The sequence below is a fragment of the Corythoichthys intestinalis genome, chromosome 21 (genome assembly GCF_030265065.1).
Source record: "Corythoichthys intestinalis isolate RoL2023-P3 chromosome 21, ASM3026506v1, whole genome shotgun sequence".
NCBI lineage: Eukaryota > Metazoa > Chordata > Actinopteri > Syngnathiformes > Syngnathidae > Corythoichthys > Corythoichthys intestinalis.
The window spans coordinates 11123411-11142887 of NC_080415.1; the positions used below are offsets into that span (position 1 = coordinate 11123411).

The 19477-nt window shown below is 39.9% G+C and overlaps 1 protein-coding gene across 3 annotated transcripts in view; it reads right to left on the bottom strand.

Moving 5' to 3' along the window:
• Window positions 1–19477, bottom strand: part of trrap (transformation/transcription domain-associated protein) — a 217868-nt gene that overhangs the window by 52694 nt on the left and 145697 nt on the right. For all 3 annotated transcript variants that reach the window (XM_057825941.1, XM_057825940.1, XM_057825939.1), the window contains 5 exons: window positions 16786–16981; window positions 16332–16450; window positions 16068–16214; window positions 14323–14423; window positions 8782–8983 (listed from right to left, as the gene is read on the bottom strand). In XM_057825941.1, coding sequence (XP_057681924.1) covers window positions 8782–8983; window positions 14323–14423; window positions 16068–16214; window positions 16332–16450; window positions 16786–16981 — 765 coding nt within the window. The remainder of the gene's footprint in view (window positions 1–8781; window positions 8984–14322; window positions 14424–16067; window positions 16215–16331; window positions 16451–16785; window positions 16982–19477) is intronic.

Sequence of the window (19477 nt, forward strand, 5' to 3'; positions counted from 1 at the left end):
ATGAAAATCACCTCTAAGTGTTGATAGTTTGACATCCTATTCTATGCTACCTGATCGCTAATTTTGGCACTGAAAATCACATTTACATGATGGTGCCTCGTTGCACCTAGTCATGCATGAACCCACGCTGACGTGTGATAGTGGGTGATAAGGATGAAGGCAGCCACTTTGCTGGAGTTGAGGGGGTGGGGGGTAACGCGTCCCCGGCACCGCCCCCTGAATCCCAACCCCCCGCAACGCCGGCAAAGTGGCTGTTGTCATCCTTCCTGGAGCTACGGTGGTAACCCAGACCATCCATGTCGCCATCAACTTACCCCGCCCTCTAAACCCCCCCCCCCTTGTAATTCCGGCAAAGTGGCTGTCCTCATCCCTCCAGGTGCCACGGTGGTCCCCCATACCAACCATGTCCCCAACGCCCAACCCCGGGGTAAGGACAAGGAGAAGCACCACCATTCCCCACGCCTGCCCCCACCACCACTCACCCATCCGGACCCCTAGCCACTGCCGTAACCCCCTGCCTGACGCAGCACATCATGGGGGCCACTAGGCCTGGGGAAGGAGAGGATTCACACCTACAGGGGTGACCTGCCAGCACCCAGTCGGCCCTCTGGGGCCAAGGAGAAACACCAGTTATCTAAAATGTTTCTTTTTTTGGGGGGATCACCAGACCTGCTCCCCGACGGACTAAAGTATACCGATCAAAGTCCCACCTATAGAGTAACAGAATACAGTATAGCCACGGCTCTCCCAGGATTTTTCCATTCAAATTCATATCCATGAAATTTAAGACCAATCCCGCACCTATTCTGGCCATACATTTATGAAATAATGCTGTTTAGTTTTTGTATCTTTGTTTAGACTTTCGTCAAGCATGACCACAAATCTAGACGCCTTATTGACCTGCTCGGTCAGTTGTTTGGTGATGAAAGGGGCCAGACCAAACTTAGTAATTTAGGCAGTCTTGTTTCTCCCACATGTGAAAGAAGTGGCGATCCATGAGTCGGGGAACATGACTTTGAAGAGCTTGCTTATATTGTCATTTGAGGAACACGTGAGGTAGTCCGGTATTGTCTTGAGTATCCACTAAAGCCTCTGCCTTAAGGGGTGGTGTCGAACCACAAAGAGCTCGCAAGTTACCTGGCTGAAAGGGCTTGGTGACTGGGATATGGGTGCCAGCCTACATGTAGCTGCTGAGACTGCTAAATGTTTAGCACTCTTTAAGTGCGACTCCAAGACCATACGTTCCATTGTGCCGAGCTTGAAATTTTTACGGCACAGGCTGCACCGAGCCTCCCACTCATTCCCTGGTACAGCCTGAAGCCAGTCATATTTTGAGTCACCCAAACACAATGGGTTAAATCTGCACTTTCCCATCCCAAAGTTGCTGCGCCAACGACGACATCTTGTCAGCGACTGACTGTACGTAAAGCTCCAATGTAATGCTGCATTTTTCAAACGTGGAAATCTGGATTTTCCGACCGAAACAGTGCATTTATCGGTCAGAGATCGATAAAGTTGGAAAAAATGAAAAAAAAAAATTTTTTTACGACACAACGTACCATACTTTTTTTGTTAGTTTACTTAATGTACAGTTATTAGCTCTATCACGCAGATAAGATTGAAAAATTAAGACATTTGAGAATGAAATTTAAGACTTGTAAACACAATTTAAGATCTTTTTAAGGCCTTGATTTGCATTTATCAAATTTAAGACTTTTTCAAGTTTGCAAGGCCCCGCAGGTACCCTGAGTATTGCGGTTTGTGAAGGAGCAGCAATTCATGTTCTGAAGTGTGTCTGTATAAGTAGGCGGAATGCTTGTTAGCAAGGAGTCTGTCTCGTTACCTCCCACATAGGGTATGCTCAACTGGCGAGTGCGATAGTCTGACTCTTTGAAAAAGGTTGGCCCAAGCAGAAACATGGGGAGATTGGAGTGTCAGGGGAGGCCATTAGACCGTCAGCGTCTGTGTAAGAGGATTCCACTTCACCATTGATCTGCCGTGGGAACCCATCCACAGCCACTACTGCTGGACTGTGAGCAATCAAATTACGAGTGAGGCTCAGGGTGGAATAAAATGTGTTTGGGCCCATCAGAACCAATAATGCATGGGCTGGATGGGGTCTGGAGACGAGGGAATTAACAATGACCCTATTTGAAAAAGGGTCTAATGGAAAGAGGCGCTCCTGCAGGTGCCGAAGCGTGGTTGCTCATGCTCATATAAACACATAAATCTATGGGCCCAAGGTACAACTACCATAGAAGCAAATGTGAGCTGAAGTATGATAAGTGGGGGTTGCTAATAAATATACAAATAATATAAACATCTATTACTTCCTAAACTACACAACCTTATTTTTGATCAATAATTTATCTGGATATGAAATTTTGTAAACATCAATCGACAAAGACTGCTTCAGTCACGAGTTAGGAATTTGTTTTTTTCCTAAGGATTGCAGTTTAGAACTGCTTGCTTTGCTGCCGTGTTTCAAATAAACAAAACAAAGCAAAAAAACATTTTATGATACAACCCCCTATCATTTTTAGTGTCTGATACGGCAACATGACAGTCATATTTATATCTTTTATTGTCATGTATTTATTTAATGTCTTTTCCAAATTAATTTATGTTTTAATAAGAATGAATGAATGATGGACAGAGAATAGTTTTGAAGCTAGTTTGGTGTCAGACAAAAATTTGAGAAAGGAAAACAACTTTCATTAATTCATTTCCTGAGCCGCTTATCCTCATGAGCGTCATGGGGGAGCTGGAGCCAATCCCAGCTAAAGATGGGCAATAGGGCAAGAGGCTGCCAGCCAATCGCAGGGCATACATAACGAGACGAACATCCATCCGCACCGCCTAAAACAACTTTTTTAATGATATTTGATGCCATTTGCTTTTTTCACTAGTTAAAGGTGCTATATGGAGTTTGTCACTTTTTTTTTTTTTAACTCGCGACTGCCATCTCTGGCCTAAAGCGTAACTGCAGCCCGTCTTAAAGTGTGTCTGACACCAAAAAGCATGTTTATTTCATATTTCACGCTGTGTTTTATGCTCCTGAATGAAATGGACCGCTTGGCAGTGTGTGGAAGCGATCCTTTTACATATTCCATTTTTGAATCCCGCGCCATGAAAATGAGTGACTTCCGGCTCCAGTCTCGGGTTTAGGACGAATGCGAATGTGACATCACCTGGGTCAGCATCTCACAATACAGCATTGCTTTATAGCACGGGTCCCCAAACTACGGCCCGCGGGACGGATACGGCCCACCTCCACATTTGGTCTAGCCCCCTGAATAATTATATATATATATATATATATATATATATATATTTCTCAATAGTGTTATTCATTTCCTGGCTTTTTTCTGTGAAGAACCCAGAGAGGGTTATTTGGTTATTATCCATTTAATTGTGTTATTATTATATTTTATTTAGGGCTGTCAAAATTATCGCATTAACGGGCGTTAATTAATTTTTTAATTAATCACGTTAAAATATTTGACGCAATTAACGCACAAATGCCCCGCTCAAACAGATTACAATGACACTACAGTGAAACGTGTACTTGTGTTTTTCGGAGTTTTGGCTCCCTCTGCTGGCGCTTGGGTGCGACTGATTTTCTAGGCTTCAGCACCCATGAGCATTTTGTAAGTAATTATTGACATCAACAATGGCAGGCTACTAGTTTATTTATTGATTGAAAATTTTACAAATTTTATTAAAACAAAAACATGAAGAGGTTTTAATATAAAATTTCTCTAACTTGTACTAACAGTTATCTTTTAAGAACTACAAGTCTTTCTATCCATGGATCGCTTTAACAGAATGTTAATAATGGTAATGCCATCTTGTTGATTTATTGTAATAATAAAGAAATACAGTACTTATGTACCGTATTTTGAATGGATATATCCATCTTGTGTCTTATTTTTCCATTCCAACAATAATTTACAGAAAAATATGGCATATTTTATAGATGGTTTGAATTGTGATTAATTGCGATTAATTAATTTTTAAGCTGTTATTAACTCGATTAAAAATTTTAATCTTTTGACACCCCTAAGGATATTATATTATATTATATGATATGATATTATATTATATTAATTATATTATATTATTCACTTTTGTTCCATGAAGAATTCAGAAAGGGTTATTTGATTGTGGCTTTCTGAAAAACAATTTTTACATTTAGGCACTCCTGCAATCGTCACACCTTTTCTGTTACAAACTGACCCCGGCCCCTCATCAGAGAAGGGAAAAGTTATGTGCCCCTCACAGGAAAAAGTTTGGGGACCCCTGCTTTGTAGCATGCAGATGGATTGCGGATTCAGCTGATTTTGCGGATTAATTCGTTTATTTTTCGCATCACGCCAGCCAAACGACTGCAGGCCTTTTTAGCTGCACCAGGGAGAGGCGTGTCAGCATTTTTGGGTTTCATAAAGGTCCCGTTCACCCAGATATCGGCCAAAACAAGTGTGCGACAACTGTGGGACCATTGGACTCACGAAGAAGTGAGTAAACATTGTGTTTTGTATAATGTCAAATACTGGGATCATGGCACACGTTTTAATACAAAGGTGGCTTGCATTTTGTGACTGACATGCATCTTGTCCACCAAGAATGACACTCTGTCGATGACAGGCGGCTTGTTGCACTCTCCCACCACCGGGAGAGCGCTCTACTCCGCTTATTGCCCCTTCGTGTGCCCGGTGTTTTGTCAAATTTTCCAGCCCATCAGAAATTGCAACTTTGTGTTAAAAATGGCTGCGAATAGAGCGATTACAAAGTAAACACTACAAACTTTCTTTAAATAAAGGAATATTTATTTACGTTTGATCATGGACGGACATGTAGAAAAGCTTTGGCAAATTGTTTTATAGAGTCGAATCGTCTCAAAATATGATTCTAATTCACATAATAATGATATTTAAGACCTTTTTTTATCCTGTCGTATGCACTTTAAGCTCGTTCATGGCTTGCATGAGCCCGAACATAAAGCAATGAGTATTTAGCCCACTACATTAGCACCAGAAATGAAAACGCTGTTAGCCAAGGGAAGACAATTTGATGTGCCTCACAACAACTTACTTACGTTGATGGAGAAATATAAAGCCTAATTGCATTCAACTTTTTACACATGCTGCCTAAAGTTGTGGAAAACTGATGATGGATGCCTCGAGTTATGCTCCTCGTACTTTAATATTTTTCTAATAATTTTATAAACTGTGATTTATTGACCTGTTTTGCTCATGCACCAACTGTTTTAAATAAAATAGGAAATGGAATCAATCAATGCGATCAATATCTGCAATAAAAAAAATAAGTGACAAAATATTTGTGTTTATATGTACCTGTGTGATTAGCTCATAATACCATAACTATGATCTAACCAGATGAAAAATACCTTGTAATATTTCCTTGTAACAACAAAATCCGTGTCAGCCCTTCTGCATTCGTCAACTGGAATATTATTTGTAATTTTGCCTCATTTTGGTCACTCAAGTGGCCGGTGTATCAGTCTACACACCTCATGTTAACAGGCTGCACAGTTAGAATTTTGTCCACGAACGATCAACGAAGTGATAAGAACAAAGTCCCAGAGCCTTATCTACGTTGTGCTGAATCCATTTTTGGAGATTCTGTGGGTTCCTCTGTATTGAGTTTGCATTTTTTTTCTAACCTGTCCTTTTAAGCTGCTTGACACTAAGAATGGAAATTTGAGTGTCTGATTGGTAACGATTTTAATGTGTCACCACATGGGAGTATGACATACTCCCATTGAGATCATTCAACAGGCCTCGTTTATTAGTAGAAAACATCGAAAAAGAAGGAGTTATGGGTGGACAGAAGAAAAGAAGGCGAGAGAGAAGAAGTACAAACAACAACAAGAAATACATTGAACGCCTAAACTAACTATTAATATGTTGGTGCTATCGTTAGCCAGTTGTGTATCCAGTTCACACTATATGGGGGGCCTGATGACCAAGGAAAAAAGAGGAGGGGTGGGGACTCAGAAAGATAAGTGATTGGGAGTGCTGGAGTGTACACAAATCAGCCATGTGAAGTGTAGATCCCAGTATTTGTGTGAATCCCTTGCGAGTCTGAGTATGCTGGTATCCTATTCTATGCTATCTGATCACTAATCCTGACACAGTTTTATCTTTGTCTACACACTGCTTACTTCAACCGCACTTCACGTTGTTCTGTCTAAACTGGAAGTCCGCAGCAGAAAACGTCAAAGATGGAGTCGCCCAATTTTCGATTCTTGTCACGGTTTTGAAAGGCACTGGTATTCAGTGTATCAGAAAAGTGAGTACACCCCTTGCATTTCTGCAGATATTTAAGAATATCTTTTCATGGGACAACACTGAGAAAATGACACAATGAAAAGTAGTCTGTGTGCAGCTTATATAATAGCGTTAATTTATTTTCCCCTCAAAATAATTCAAAATATAGCCATTAATATCTAAACCCCCGTGCAACAAAAGTGAGTACACCCCTTAGAAATTACGTACATCCCTAAATGTCCAAATTGAGTACTGCCTGTCATTTTCCCTCGAAAATGTCATGTGACTCATTACAGGAGTGCTGTCAGCATTGCTGCAGAGATTGAAGAGGTGGGGGGTCAGCCTGTTAGTGCTCAGACCATACGCCACACTCTACATCAAATTGGTGTGAAACCCCAGGAGGAAGCCTCTTCTGAAGACGGTACACAAAAAAGCCCCCTCATCTCATCAGACCATAGGACATGGTTCCAGTAATCCATGTGCTTTGTTGACATGTCATCAACAAACTGTTTGTGGGCTTTCTTGTGTACAGTCTTCAGAAGAGGTCTTCCTCATGGGGTGACAGCCATGCACACCAATTTGATGTAGAGTGCGGCGTGTGGTCTGAGCACTAACATGCTGACCCCCCACCTCTTCAATCTCTGCAGAAAAAAATTACCGTAAATTCCGGACTATAAGCCACTACTTTTTTCCCTCCCTCAGTATCCTGCGGCTTATAGTCCAGCGCGGCTTATTTGTTGATTTATTTGGGTTAATAGGTAACACTTTATTTGAGAGCGGCGTCATAAGACCGTCATAATTATAACACTATCAAGGGCATAAATGAATGCTTATGACGGATGTCATTGTCATCCGGCAAACTATGTCACTAACTCCATTTATGTCCAGCTCGTATCTTTTAAATCAATTCAAAAGTGAGATAATTTGCCGTTGACACAAAATGACATCTGTCATAAGGATTCATTAATGCTCATGGCAGTGTCATGTCATAATTATGATAGTCTTATGGCATGACTGTCAAATGATGTTACCAAATATCATAACTAGCAATTAATGAAACAACTGGAACAGCAACTGAAGAAATAATTGGCACATAACATGAATTTTGATTGTTATTTACATCTGTATCGCTGCAATGCATGCTAGGAGGCATGTTGGACAACAACAGTGTTGACGGCAGGTGGCAGCAGAGGTTGACTGTCTCTCCAAGGGAGCAGTGATTTCCAAATGAAGCTTCTTGAAGCAATGGTGGTTCATTTGATCTAATGACTGTCATAATTATGACATGACACTATCATGGGCATTACTGAATACTTATGACAGATGTCATTAAGTGTCATCCGGCTAACTGTCACTAACTCCATTTATGTTCAGCTCGGATCTTTTACATCCATTCAAAAGTGGGACAATTTGCCGGATAACACTAAATGACATGTGGCATAAGCATTCATTAATTGTCATAAGTGTCATGTCATAATTATGATTGTTTAATGACAGTTTTATGGGGCCACTTTCAAACAAAGGGTTACCAAATACCATCTCTAGCAATAAATGAAACTGAAACAGTAACTCAAGAAATAATTTGCAGAGAACATGAATTTTGATTGTTATTTACATCTGTAGTGCTGCAATGCATGCTAGGAGTCATGTTGGACGACAAGTGTTGACAGCAGGTGGAGCAGTGATGGGCAAATAAAGCCTCTCGAAGCAATGAAGCTTTTCAGCCCATTGGTTCAAAGCTTCATGGTGGTTCATTTGGTCTTATGACAGTCTTACGGTGCCGCTGTCAAATAAAGTGTTACCGGTTATTATCTTTTGGTGTAAATATTCCATAATACAATGAGGAGTGCTGCGGCTTATAGTCCAGTACGGCTTATCTGTGGAAAAATGCTGTTTTTGTGTCAAATTTGGTGGGTGCGGCTTATAGTCAGGTGCGTCTTATAGTCCAAAAATTATGGTAGCTGTAATATATAAGCTGCACAGACTACTTTTCATAGTGTCAAAGTGTCATTTTCTCAGTGTTGTCGCATGAAAACATAAATATCTGCAGGAATGCGAGGGGTGTACTGACTTTCTGTATGTGCCTTTTAAAAGTGGGTTGCTAGGACACCCAGTGTTGTTTACTGTAGTCCACTTGTCATTGTTTTATTATTTTGTTTTAAATTCTTTCTTGTGTTGTGTTGTTGTGATTTAGACATTGAGTCTGTTAATCTATCTATCTAATTTGGCGCGCCCTGTATGTGAAAGCAGTTTTAAAATAGGCCTTTCATTGAAGGTGCACCTTATACTCCGATGCGCCTTATAGTGTGGAAAATACAGTCCTCATCAAGGCATTGGTGGAGCATGTACGGAGTAGAAAAGGATTTTAAATCAACACTAAAAATTCCGTATAGTACCTTTAAGGGGAAAACAATTACAATATGAAAAAAAATGTGAAAACACTGTCTAGCCCTACTACATGCATAAATTAACTCAACACATCTCCTACCTTTGCAAGATACTTGCGAGATTTGCTTTCATTTTGGTGGCGGCACGCATGGAGGTAGCAGGTAATAGCAGAGACTCCGAGGTGGAGCTGACGATCTTTCGCGAAGATGTTCTCCAGGTAGTCACCCCACATAGCCCACGCTTTCACCAAGACATCGTGCATCTGGACAGCAGCGGAAAAGGCCTTGTTAGCCTCTTCTGACCTGCAACAAGATGTTGAGGCGCAAATGAGAAGCAGAGTAAAGTTGTTATCTAATATACAGTGGTATGAAAAAGAATCTGAACCTTTTGGAATTTCTCACATTTCTGCATATAGTCACCATCAAATGTGATATGATCTTCGACAAAATCACACAGATAAAAAAAATGTCTACTTTTACTTAAACCACCCAAACAATTATAGGTCTTGGCCCATTTTTCTCTAAAACTGCTGTAAATCAGTCAGATTAATGGGATGTCTGGCATGAATCACTGTTTTTAGGTCTTGCCACAGCATTTTAATGGGGTTGAAGTATTGACTTTGGCTTGGCCACTCTGGAATGTGTATTTTGTTCTTCTGAAAACATTCTGTTTTCTTTAGCTTCAACTGTCTGACAGACGGGTCTCAGGTTTCCTGCAAAACATCCTGATAAACTTTTCAATTCATACCATTAATGATTGCCAGTTGTCCAGGCCATGAGTCAGCGAAACAGCCCCAAATCATGATGATGACGTTGGTGAGTTGTTCCATTTTTCCTCCACACATGACGTTGTGTGTTAGTCCCAAACAATTCAACTTTGGTTTCATCAGTCCACAAAATATTTTGCCAAAACTTCTGTGGAGTGTCCAAGTGCCTTTTTGCGAACATTAAACAAGCAACAATGTTTTTTTTTTTTTTTTTTTTGACAGCAGTGGCTTCTCCGTGTAGTCCTCTCATGAACACCATTCTTGGCCATAGTTTTAAATATAGCTGATGTGTGCACAGAGAAACTGGACTGTGCCAGTGATTTCTGTAAGTCTTTGGGGTTCTTTTTTTACCTCTCTGAGTATTCTGCGCTAAACTCTTGGCATCATCTTTGGTGGACAGCCACTCCTTGGGAGAGAAGCAACAATGTCAAACTCTCTCCATTTGTAGACTCTGACTGTCGATTGATGAACATCCAGACTTTTAGAGATGGTTTTGTATCCTTTCCCAGCTTTATACAAATCAACAATCCTCAATTGCAGGTCTTCAGACAGCTCTTTTGACCGAGCAATGATACACATCAGACAATGCTTCTCATCAAGACAATTCTTACCAGGTGTGTTTTTTATAGTGGGCAGGGCAGCTTTAAACCACTCATCGGTGATTAGGCACATACCTGACTTAAATTGTTTGGCAAAAATTGGTTTCAATTAAGTCTCCTTAGGCAGAGGGTTCAATTATGTTTACCCCCTTCTGTCATTGTTTGCTTGCTATCCTCATTAAAATATAAAAAAAACTATGAATGGTTGTTTTAGTTAAAGCAGATATTTTTTTTACATCTGTGTGATTTTGACAAAGATCAGCTTACATTTGATGGTGATATTATGCAGAAATGTGAAAAATTCCAAAAGGTTCACTTTTTCCTACCACTTTATCAGAAATGTGATAAAAGACATGTGGATGAGAAATGTGGATAAAAAAGGAATAAAGCATGAATAAAGATCATGTAAAAAAAACAAACAAACAAACAAACTGAGAAATACAGTATATCACACATCAGTAAGAAGAACATTTCATCTATTCATATAGATCTTAAAACCCGAGCACAGTATATGTCAGTATTTAACCAAGGATGAATTCATGTCACCCAGGTTTTAGGATTTTTGCTAAAATACGAGCTGCCCTCGCCGATAACATCCAGCAAAGATCAATGTATTTAGTGGTGAGGGCAATATAGTCTCAAAATCTTCCAATTTTATCTGACATGTCTGTGAGGGCAATATATATATATATACGTACATCTGTATAAATACATTAACCATGAAGAGCACTGCTTGAGCTTGGAGAAATCTGCAGGTTGATAAAACGGAGCAAGCCTAACATTTTTTTCCCTTATCTGGATCCAACAATCTAGTAGTCACACTTTCCAATCCTGCGCATTCCGTGTTGCATACTTAAGGGAAAGACAGGTGAAATGTGGCAGCAGACTTGACTGCACCGTTTATGCTGACAAGGGAATTTATTGTGAGCCATCTTTGGCTTACTTCAGACCGTGCAGCTTATAACCATTTCTGAGCATGTGAGCTGAATAACTTAAAACATTTCAACATTTGATTAATAAACAAGGCTCATGACACACGCGACCCTGCCGTCAAAACAAGACAGGCTTGTCAAAGAAAGAGACTCTTAGTGAGAAGCATGTGTGGAGAGCTTCCAAAGTACTTTCCCATTATATACAACAAAACGTCTCCCAAGACAATCAATTAAAATTTGTTATTATGAAAGGCATTTGGCATGTGATTAAAGAAATGAAGGCTTGATTGCTATGGGAGTCAGAGCCAAAGACCCTCCAGTAATGCTTAATGGAGTTGCCTGTCACTTTGCGAGTATTAAAGTACATTAAATGTTTCTAAAAGCTACCTCAGCAGGAGCCCCGGCACCCAACAGACTGTCAAATCTTTGACACCCGTTAAATTGAATGATCCCCAAATCTTCAGCACGCACACGGATGCACACGCGTGCAAACACACACCCAACCACATGAAACTCCCTCGACCCATGACCACAACTCCGCTGTTAATTCTCCCCCAGTTAAGGGAAACTTAATGATTGCAATAAACCCTGCTGAGGTGGAGGCAAGTTTTGCTGATCGTAGAGATTCTTGAAAATTGCCTCTGGTTAATTATTGAGCTGCGTATACATTTAATAAGGCTTCCTCAATTTGTCTTTTACCCCTTAGGCTACCCATGTCACGTCAAAAAGACTACGGGGAGGAAAAGGCGCTCATGAGAGGGGTGGGGTGAACAGAGATGCTGCTTTACAAGTAAGCCGTGCAACTGAAGAACAGAACTACACATGCAACTGTCATGGACAGATGACACAGAAGCACTGTATTATAATTTTTAAAGTCCCCCTATCATGTCAGGAAGTACTTTACCAAATTTGATGGATTGTACTTCACTGAGCCACAACTCAAAGCCCTTCTGTTAGCAAAATGAACCAAAATAGCACAAAACACAATTTTAATCCCATTTAGATGTTGTTGAAGACGGCCAGCGTTTTGGCGTCAACTTCACTATCAGTTTACGGGACACGGGGCTCGGGGTCGATCCGTAGGGGGGCCTATTTTCTTTCTTTTTTTTTTTTTTTTTTAAAAAACCTATCCTGTTTAGTTGTTTGACATGAAGAATGGAAGTCTAAGTGTCCGGATGGTCTAAACAGTTTTAAAGTTTAACATTGAGAGTATTACATACTTCTATTGTGATCGTTCAACATACCTTGTTTATTATGACAAAGCAGCGAACAGGAAGGGGTTATGGGGGAACAGAAGAAAAGACACACAAGAAAAGAAAAGAAACACAAACAACAACAAGAAATACATTGAACGCCTACACTAACTATGAACATGTTGGTGCTATCGTCAGCTAGATGTATTTCCGGTTGACACAATGCGGGGGGCCTGTTGTCCAGGGAAAGAGGAGGGGGGGGGGGTCTATAAGCTAAGTGATTGGGAGGGGTGGAGTGTACACAAATCAGCTCTGTGATCTAGAAACCAGTAATCGTGTGACTTCTTTCTGAGTGTAAGCCCATTGGCAACCGACCCTTCCCTGCCCCACCACCAGTCCCGGCACCGGGACCCCCATCCGAGCGCACCCGAGCACATCCAGCCGCGCGCGAGCCCCACCAAACAAGCGACAGCCACTCAAACGAGCGGAGAGGGCCTATTTTCAAAAGCTTAAAATGAAAATATTTTCAAAACCCAAGCCGCTAGCAACCTAAAACAAAAAACTAAAATTCTTAAATTTTACACTAGATGCACAAAAATCACCAAACGCAGAGATAATCACCTATATTTTCAGGATCAATATTAAACATATCATATAGGTTTTTGCCCAAAATAGCAACTTCTAATTTTTATTTAATTTGGTGTTCAACAGCTAATAAATCACTCAATTTTCACATCAGAAACTTAATACTTGAGGAAGGCATGCAGAATCATCTTAATTTTACTCAACAAAAGCAAAATTAGCATTTTTCCGTGTACAATCACAACTTATTTAGGTTGAATTCCGCTATTGTGTAGATACACAAAATCCAACATGAAGGCCGTCACAAAACAAAAGGCTTTTTTCAGCTGAAAATTCTTGTAAATAAATGCTTAAATCGCAGAATTTCTGTAGATATGAATGTAAAACAATCTAGATTCTTGGTTAAAAGCAAAAAATAGGCAGTTATCGTTCATTTTACGAAAAATATTTTAAACAAAAATTACGGAACTGTGTAATCCAACATGGCGGCCGTCACAAAACAAAGGTTTTTAAATTTAAAATTCTTGTAAATAAATCCTTAAATCACTGAATTTCTATAGATATGAACGTGAAACATACTAGATTCTTGGTTAAAAGCAAAACATGGGCAGTTATCGTTCATTTTATGTAAATATTTCAAGCCGAAGCCAAGCCACTAATTTTATCTATTGATTTTTCTCACGTTTCAAAGTGCATGCATGGTGCTATTTAATATAATAATTACCTTGAATCCTCGACCAAATCCCTTTAGAGAGACTCCTGTCTGTTTGTATGCAGTCAAACCTTCGTCCTGTTTCCACCAAAATCCTTCATTAGAAGCCAACTCAACATTCGGCCTCGGTCGGCCCCCTAGGGAAGGCGTGGCCCAATGTCTGTGAAAGCTGCCTTGTTAACTGATGGTGGAGTCTATGGTTTTAGTTTTTTCCCCGAGAAATTTAATCGTGTTTAATTGTAAAAATTAGAGCTGGGAAAAAATATCTGGCGATATATCGCGATCCTTGATGTGACAATCCGAATATCGATACTTTTTTATGAGTAACGATACTTTAGATACTTCGATTGTGCTGCACCAACGCAGCGCCAGCCACATGCCAACAAATTGCTGCTTTTCTTGGTCAGCAGTGCGATCGAGATTGCTTGTTAAAATTAACGATGAGTGACAGCTGTTGAGGCCTTGATGTTGCCAGAGAAGCCTGGGAGCGCTATACTTGAAAGATGCCGCATTTTTGAGTAGGGCTGCAGCTATTGAATATTTTTAGCAATTCAGTATTCTAATGAAAATTCCATCAACTAATCAGACAGACTTTTTTTAGGTAAAGAACAATTATAAATATACTTGAGAAAACAAGACATTTCATCTAATATTGAACCATTTTTAGACAATCAATGTTGAAAAGATACCTAGTGTTGCTTTAAAGCATATTCAAGGGCAAGGCTTAAAAACCATCTGCATGATAGAACATAAGGCTTCGTGCATAGTCAAAAAGACACAAAGATAAAGAAAAGGTGGGCTCAAATAGTGAAAAGGTGGCCTCAAATAGTGTAAAGGCAGGTAACGGTCATCCATACTTATTGATCTGAGCCAGGAACATGCCCTTAAGTGCGTAGAACTCGGCCGTCATCTCCTTGGTGAAGTACTTCAGATTGGTGGACTCTATCACCTCCAAACCCTAACAGACAAGAAAGGAATGAATTTTAACAAATAAAATCTCATTTGTGAAAAGCATCAGAAAGAAGACGCCAATCTTTGCTGGACAGTAATACAATGGCAGATGATTATTAGGATGTGAGGGAAGGGAGTGCTAAAGGAAGTAAAGTAAGCTACACTGAGCCTCTGATTAGTCGTCCCCAATGTGCTGCTGTGACAAACGATGTGTAGCCAGTGAACAGAAGTGCAAGTGCAAGCCAGAAGAGTTGAAGGAGGGGAGTAAGAGAGAGGAGGGTTTCTTCTACCACTTCTAATCGCTTGTGGTGCGCTGAGGCACTCCTATTAATCAGAGAACTCGGGAGCTTTAAGTGTAATCCCTGGCCATACATTTGCTTCCAAATCTTGGTGAAAAACATGCAACCAAAAACTACTTCAAGCACCTCCCGCCATCTTAATTAAATATTTAGCTAACAACTATTGGCTTGTGGGTAGCAAGAAATAAATACTACATCAATATAGATGGTAAAGAGATTGTTTAAGTAGTACATTTATTATTACAGATATCGATCATTCAATTCAGTTGCTTACTTTAAGCAGTAAATTTGCAAGGTGACCAAATATGTCAGATCAATGGCAACTGAGGCATAAATGGAATTCAATTTGAATAATATAAATTAGACTGGACGAGTTGCAGTGTTTCCATTACACATAATTACCATATATTGTTTCCATAAAATATTTCACGAGACAGCTCCTGCAGATCATTTCCTGAGCCGCTCCATGTGTGTATTTCTGTGCATGTAAATTGACTTTCTCATTGAGGGACTACGAAGTATTCTTCTTTCTCCAACAATTCTCCAACAATATATTACAAATTCTAAGGTTAAACCAGTACTTCTCAAATAGGGTGGCGCAGAGCGATGCCAGGGGTGGCGCATGTCTGCTCTGGGAACATGTTTTTTTTTTTTTTTTTAACTAAGCAAGAGCACACAGAAAAAAGATATGAAGAGCTGTGCGCCGTTTTCGAACCAACCGGACTCACGCAGCGACCCACTGTCTTCTCCGGTTCTCACGTGTCTGCCCGAGAAGTGCCATTTTTTTGGCATCGTCACGACGACTGCCCTCACCTACGGTTCTCCCTCGGCCGCCGAGAATGCGCTTTTTTCGGGCCGTTTGCCTTTTGGCTTTGACTTTTAATATAGTGGGAGAAGAGGAAAAACCACTGTTTACTGTGTCTAAAAATGATTATAGCGGACAGTCGGAAGCCAGATCAATTAAGACGCCACTTAAAGACATTAGACCCCAATCTCATTGATAAGCCGCTTGATTGTTTTTCAGCGAAAATGTGGCGAATATTGCCAACAATCGTCCCGCTTTGTCCGTGTTATATCAGTATACCAGTGAGCACTAAGCGCCAGCAGAGGGCGACAAAACACCAAAAAACACACGTAACAAGTGGACATTACACTGTGCTATCATTTTAATCTGTTTGAGCGGGGCATGTGCGTTAAATGCGTCAAATATTTAAATGTGATAAATTAAAAAAAATTAATTACCACCCGTTAACGCGATAATTTTGACAGCTCGAATATAATAAGTATAGGTATACGGTAGCTATTGGTTAAATATGAATGTCATTTCAAGCACAAATATTCCAAAATCTCACCTGCATGCATTCGTTCTTGCCCATAACACCAGCCAGCTGTAAATAACATTTAACCTGCTGTCTAATCTTCTGGAAGCAGTCAACAATGGGCACTGTTGGGATGGTGTGGATACGACTCAGAATGTCCAGTGCTACATTTACCAAACCCTGTATGACAGTGCAAAATGACATTAAATATGTGCACAAAAAAATCAAAGAACAGTTTTTAATTTTTGAAAAACATTTAGACGGCTCTAAAGTTGGTACCGTATATTCATGACTCACTTGTTTGCGCGCAATCTTGCCATACTGAATGATAGCAGATGCTGACGCGTGAACTCCCAACATGGCATTATTGTTGTTTGGATCATGCTGGGTATTAGTTTCATATGCCGTCACTATGGCTACAGACACACAGAGAAAAAAAGTTGTACGAATGGCGCCTCTATTTATTATCCAGGTACCATCAAAGGAGAGCAAAGCACTGAGGGACATGAACATATTGTACAGCAAATGGAGCACAGCAATGGAATATATAAAAAAAAAATCAATTTCAGTAGCAGAGAACAATACACTTTCAAGGCTGTCATGTATAAATGAAGTGGATTGAAATCATAATGTTCAGAAAATCTGAGATATTTGGAAAAATAGCACCACAAGGGAGGGTGTGTACTTAGGGTTAGGGTTAGTAAAGATCTGACCCATGTACAACTCACATTAGTGAGGCCGCGAGTCGTACCTTGGTAGTGATGCTGGCGCCACATGAAAATGCTGCTCCAGTGGGACAAGTCATCAGACACAATGGGAAGTCGGTTCCTCCATGTTTTCACCACAGTTTTCATGTCGTGGAGGCTGGTGTTCCGACCTAGGTTGGCTGGCTGCAGTCCTGCGTTAATTTGAGCGGCTTCTTGCAACTCGATGATTTGTTGTGCCGCCTAGGGAGAGGATTAGAGTTTAAGGGACTAATGAAAAGTTCAACTCTAGAAGATATTACGCGATGAAATTTCATTGAATGCATCATTCGTGGTCTCAAAATTTATATAACCATAACAAAACAAAAAAATTTGACCAAGTAGTTTTTGAGTTACCGCCATAGCAAAACCTTAGCAAATGGGACGCTCCTCGCTGACAGCCTCTGCCTGATGACGCCATTTACAAAATGCCACACCAGCACTCCATAGCATCAACTGTTCTTGCCTTATTTCACAACAATTTTCAACGATTTACCCGCGAGGTTCATCATACTACGTTGATGTGTAGAGAAGAATTGCTCACATGAAATATCAAGACTTTATCAGTGGCCCAAAAAAATCATTAGCAAAGATTTGGACTTTTTTTATTTGTTTAAAAGAGTCAAGCGGAATAACTTCACACAGGCTGCGAGATCTTTCTTGTGCTCCAAACATTTCAGCGATGACAGCTTTGAAAACCTAGAAAAATACATCTTGATTATTCAAAGATATAAGCAACCCTTTACTGACTTTTCCAATTCTAATCATGTAACCGCATTCTCACCAATCACAATTTGGATTTAACTTGATCAGTTGGTCATCACTTGGTTTGGTTTAGACATGCGGCGATAACCTGTTTCAAGGTATACCGTGCTACGAAACTCACGGTTTCAAAACCGCAAAAATTTTCCGTCATACGGTCCCTACGGTACTAGCTATTTTTTTATGTCCCAAAATTGCAGGGAGAAATCCCTCGCTTGCTGCTGCAAGGCTCAACCCTCCCCACCGAGCTTAAGGCCACTATTGAAGCATCCTGGGCCTCCATAACACTTCAGCAGTGCCATAGGCCGATTGCCTCCATGCCACACCGCATTGAAGCAGTCATTTCTGCAAAAGGATTCCCGATCAAGTATTGAGTGCATAACTGATATAATTAATTGAAGGTTGACTTTTTTTGTATTAAAACAAAAAACAAAACAAAAACAAAAAAAAAAACCTTTTTTTGTATTGGTCTGATGAAATATGCAAATTTTTTGAGATAGCGATTTTTGTTTTTTCTTGACTTTTTTGCCAAAATTATCAATATTAAAATAATAAAAGTCTTAAACTACTTCAGTTGTGTGTAATGAATCTAAAATATGTGAAAGTCTAATGTTTATCAGTAAATTACAGAAAATAATGAACTTAATCCCAATATGCTAATTATTTAACAGGACTAGTAAAATATAAAGTCTGAGATGTCAAATTTATTGATTAGTAGATGAGTATCCAATACAGACCTTGGCAAGTGCAAACAAACATAAGTTTCACTAAAGAAATATGTCATTAGGATGTGAGTGGTCTAAAACACTTGTTGAAAATCAATAAATATATTTTTCCTGAAACCCTTTTGTTATTATGATGTAATAGAAAAAGAGGGGGAGCTTGAGGGAAAAGTAAAATTGATAAGCAAGGTAATCTAACTCATTTTGTGAAAAGAGGCTGCATTGATTGTCCTAAAGCCACTTTATGAACACATAATCAATCATTCCATTATAGTAACTCCTCAATCAATATTAACGCCAGCTCTCCCGGTCGATAGAGTCGGTGATCATCCACTGATTGTCAGACGCCGTGTGGAGGCAGGATTTGACGATAACTTCATTTTTTAAAATCTTTTCTGTTATTGCAGAGTCTGGCCTTCTCATTTTGAAGCACTCACTGAATTGTGAATGTAGGACAGAGTTTAGAACGAAAATTTACAGTTGGCTGCTAGACTGCTTGTAGAGGAATAAATAGCTTGTTTTCCTTTTGCGAGATAATAAATGGACCGCACATATGCGAGAACACCCACCCACATGTGTGCAAAGAACAAAGAAAGTAGTCAGCTAATTTGCATTCCAATTTTGTATGGACAAATGCAGCGAATAAGAGATGGGATGAAGTCTACCTTGCCTACTTTTCAAACAGACAACTGAAATAAAACGGGTAATACAATATTTATTCACAATTATCAGTTCATATCAGTTGATGGCCCATTTCTGACCTTCCTCAGGACCATGCCATTCATCATGTAAATGTAATTCTGCTGCAGGTATTTAATCAAATGCTATCTTATGGCAGGGAAGTAATTACTACTAAACTAACTCTTCCCTCTTCCTTATTTTCTCTTCTCTCAGCATTTCAGACCCATCGTCCTTAAACTCCATCACCCAGCTTTCTCTTTTTCACCCATCCTCCCATTTCATCTTTTCTCCTGTCTATTTTAATCTCTTGTGGAGAAACTAAAGAGGCTTAAAGGTTTTTTTTCCCCATCATCTATTCATCTAACTAAATTTTACAAAATGGGAATGAGGGGAGGAGATAGAGGCCGTTATCAGCATTACTTAACAACGCAATGTCTCAAGGCGACTGATGGTCTCGCAACACGCATCTTTCAGTGCTCAGCACAGTAAACTGATTCTTGCTGGCTTCTAAGCGTCAGCATCAGTCTGTATGATT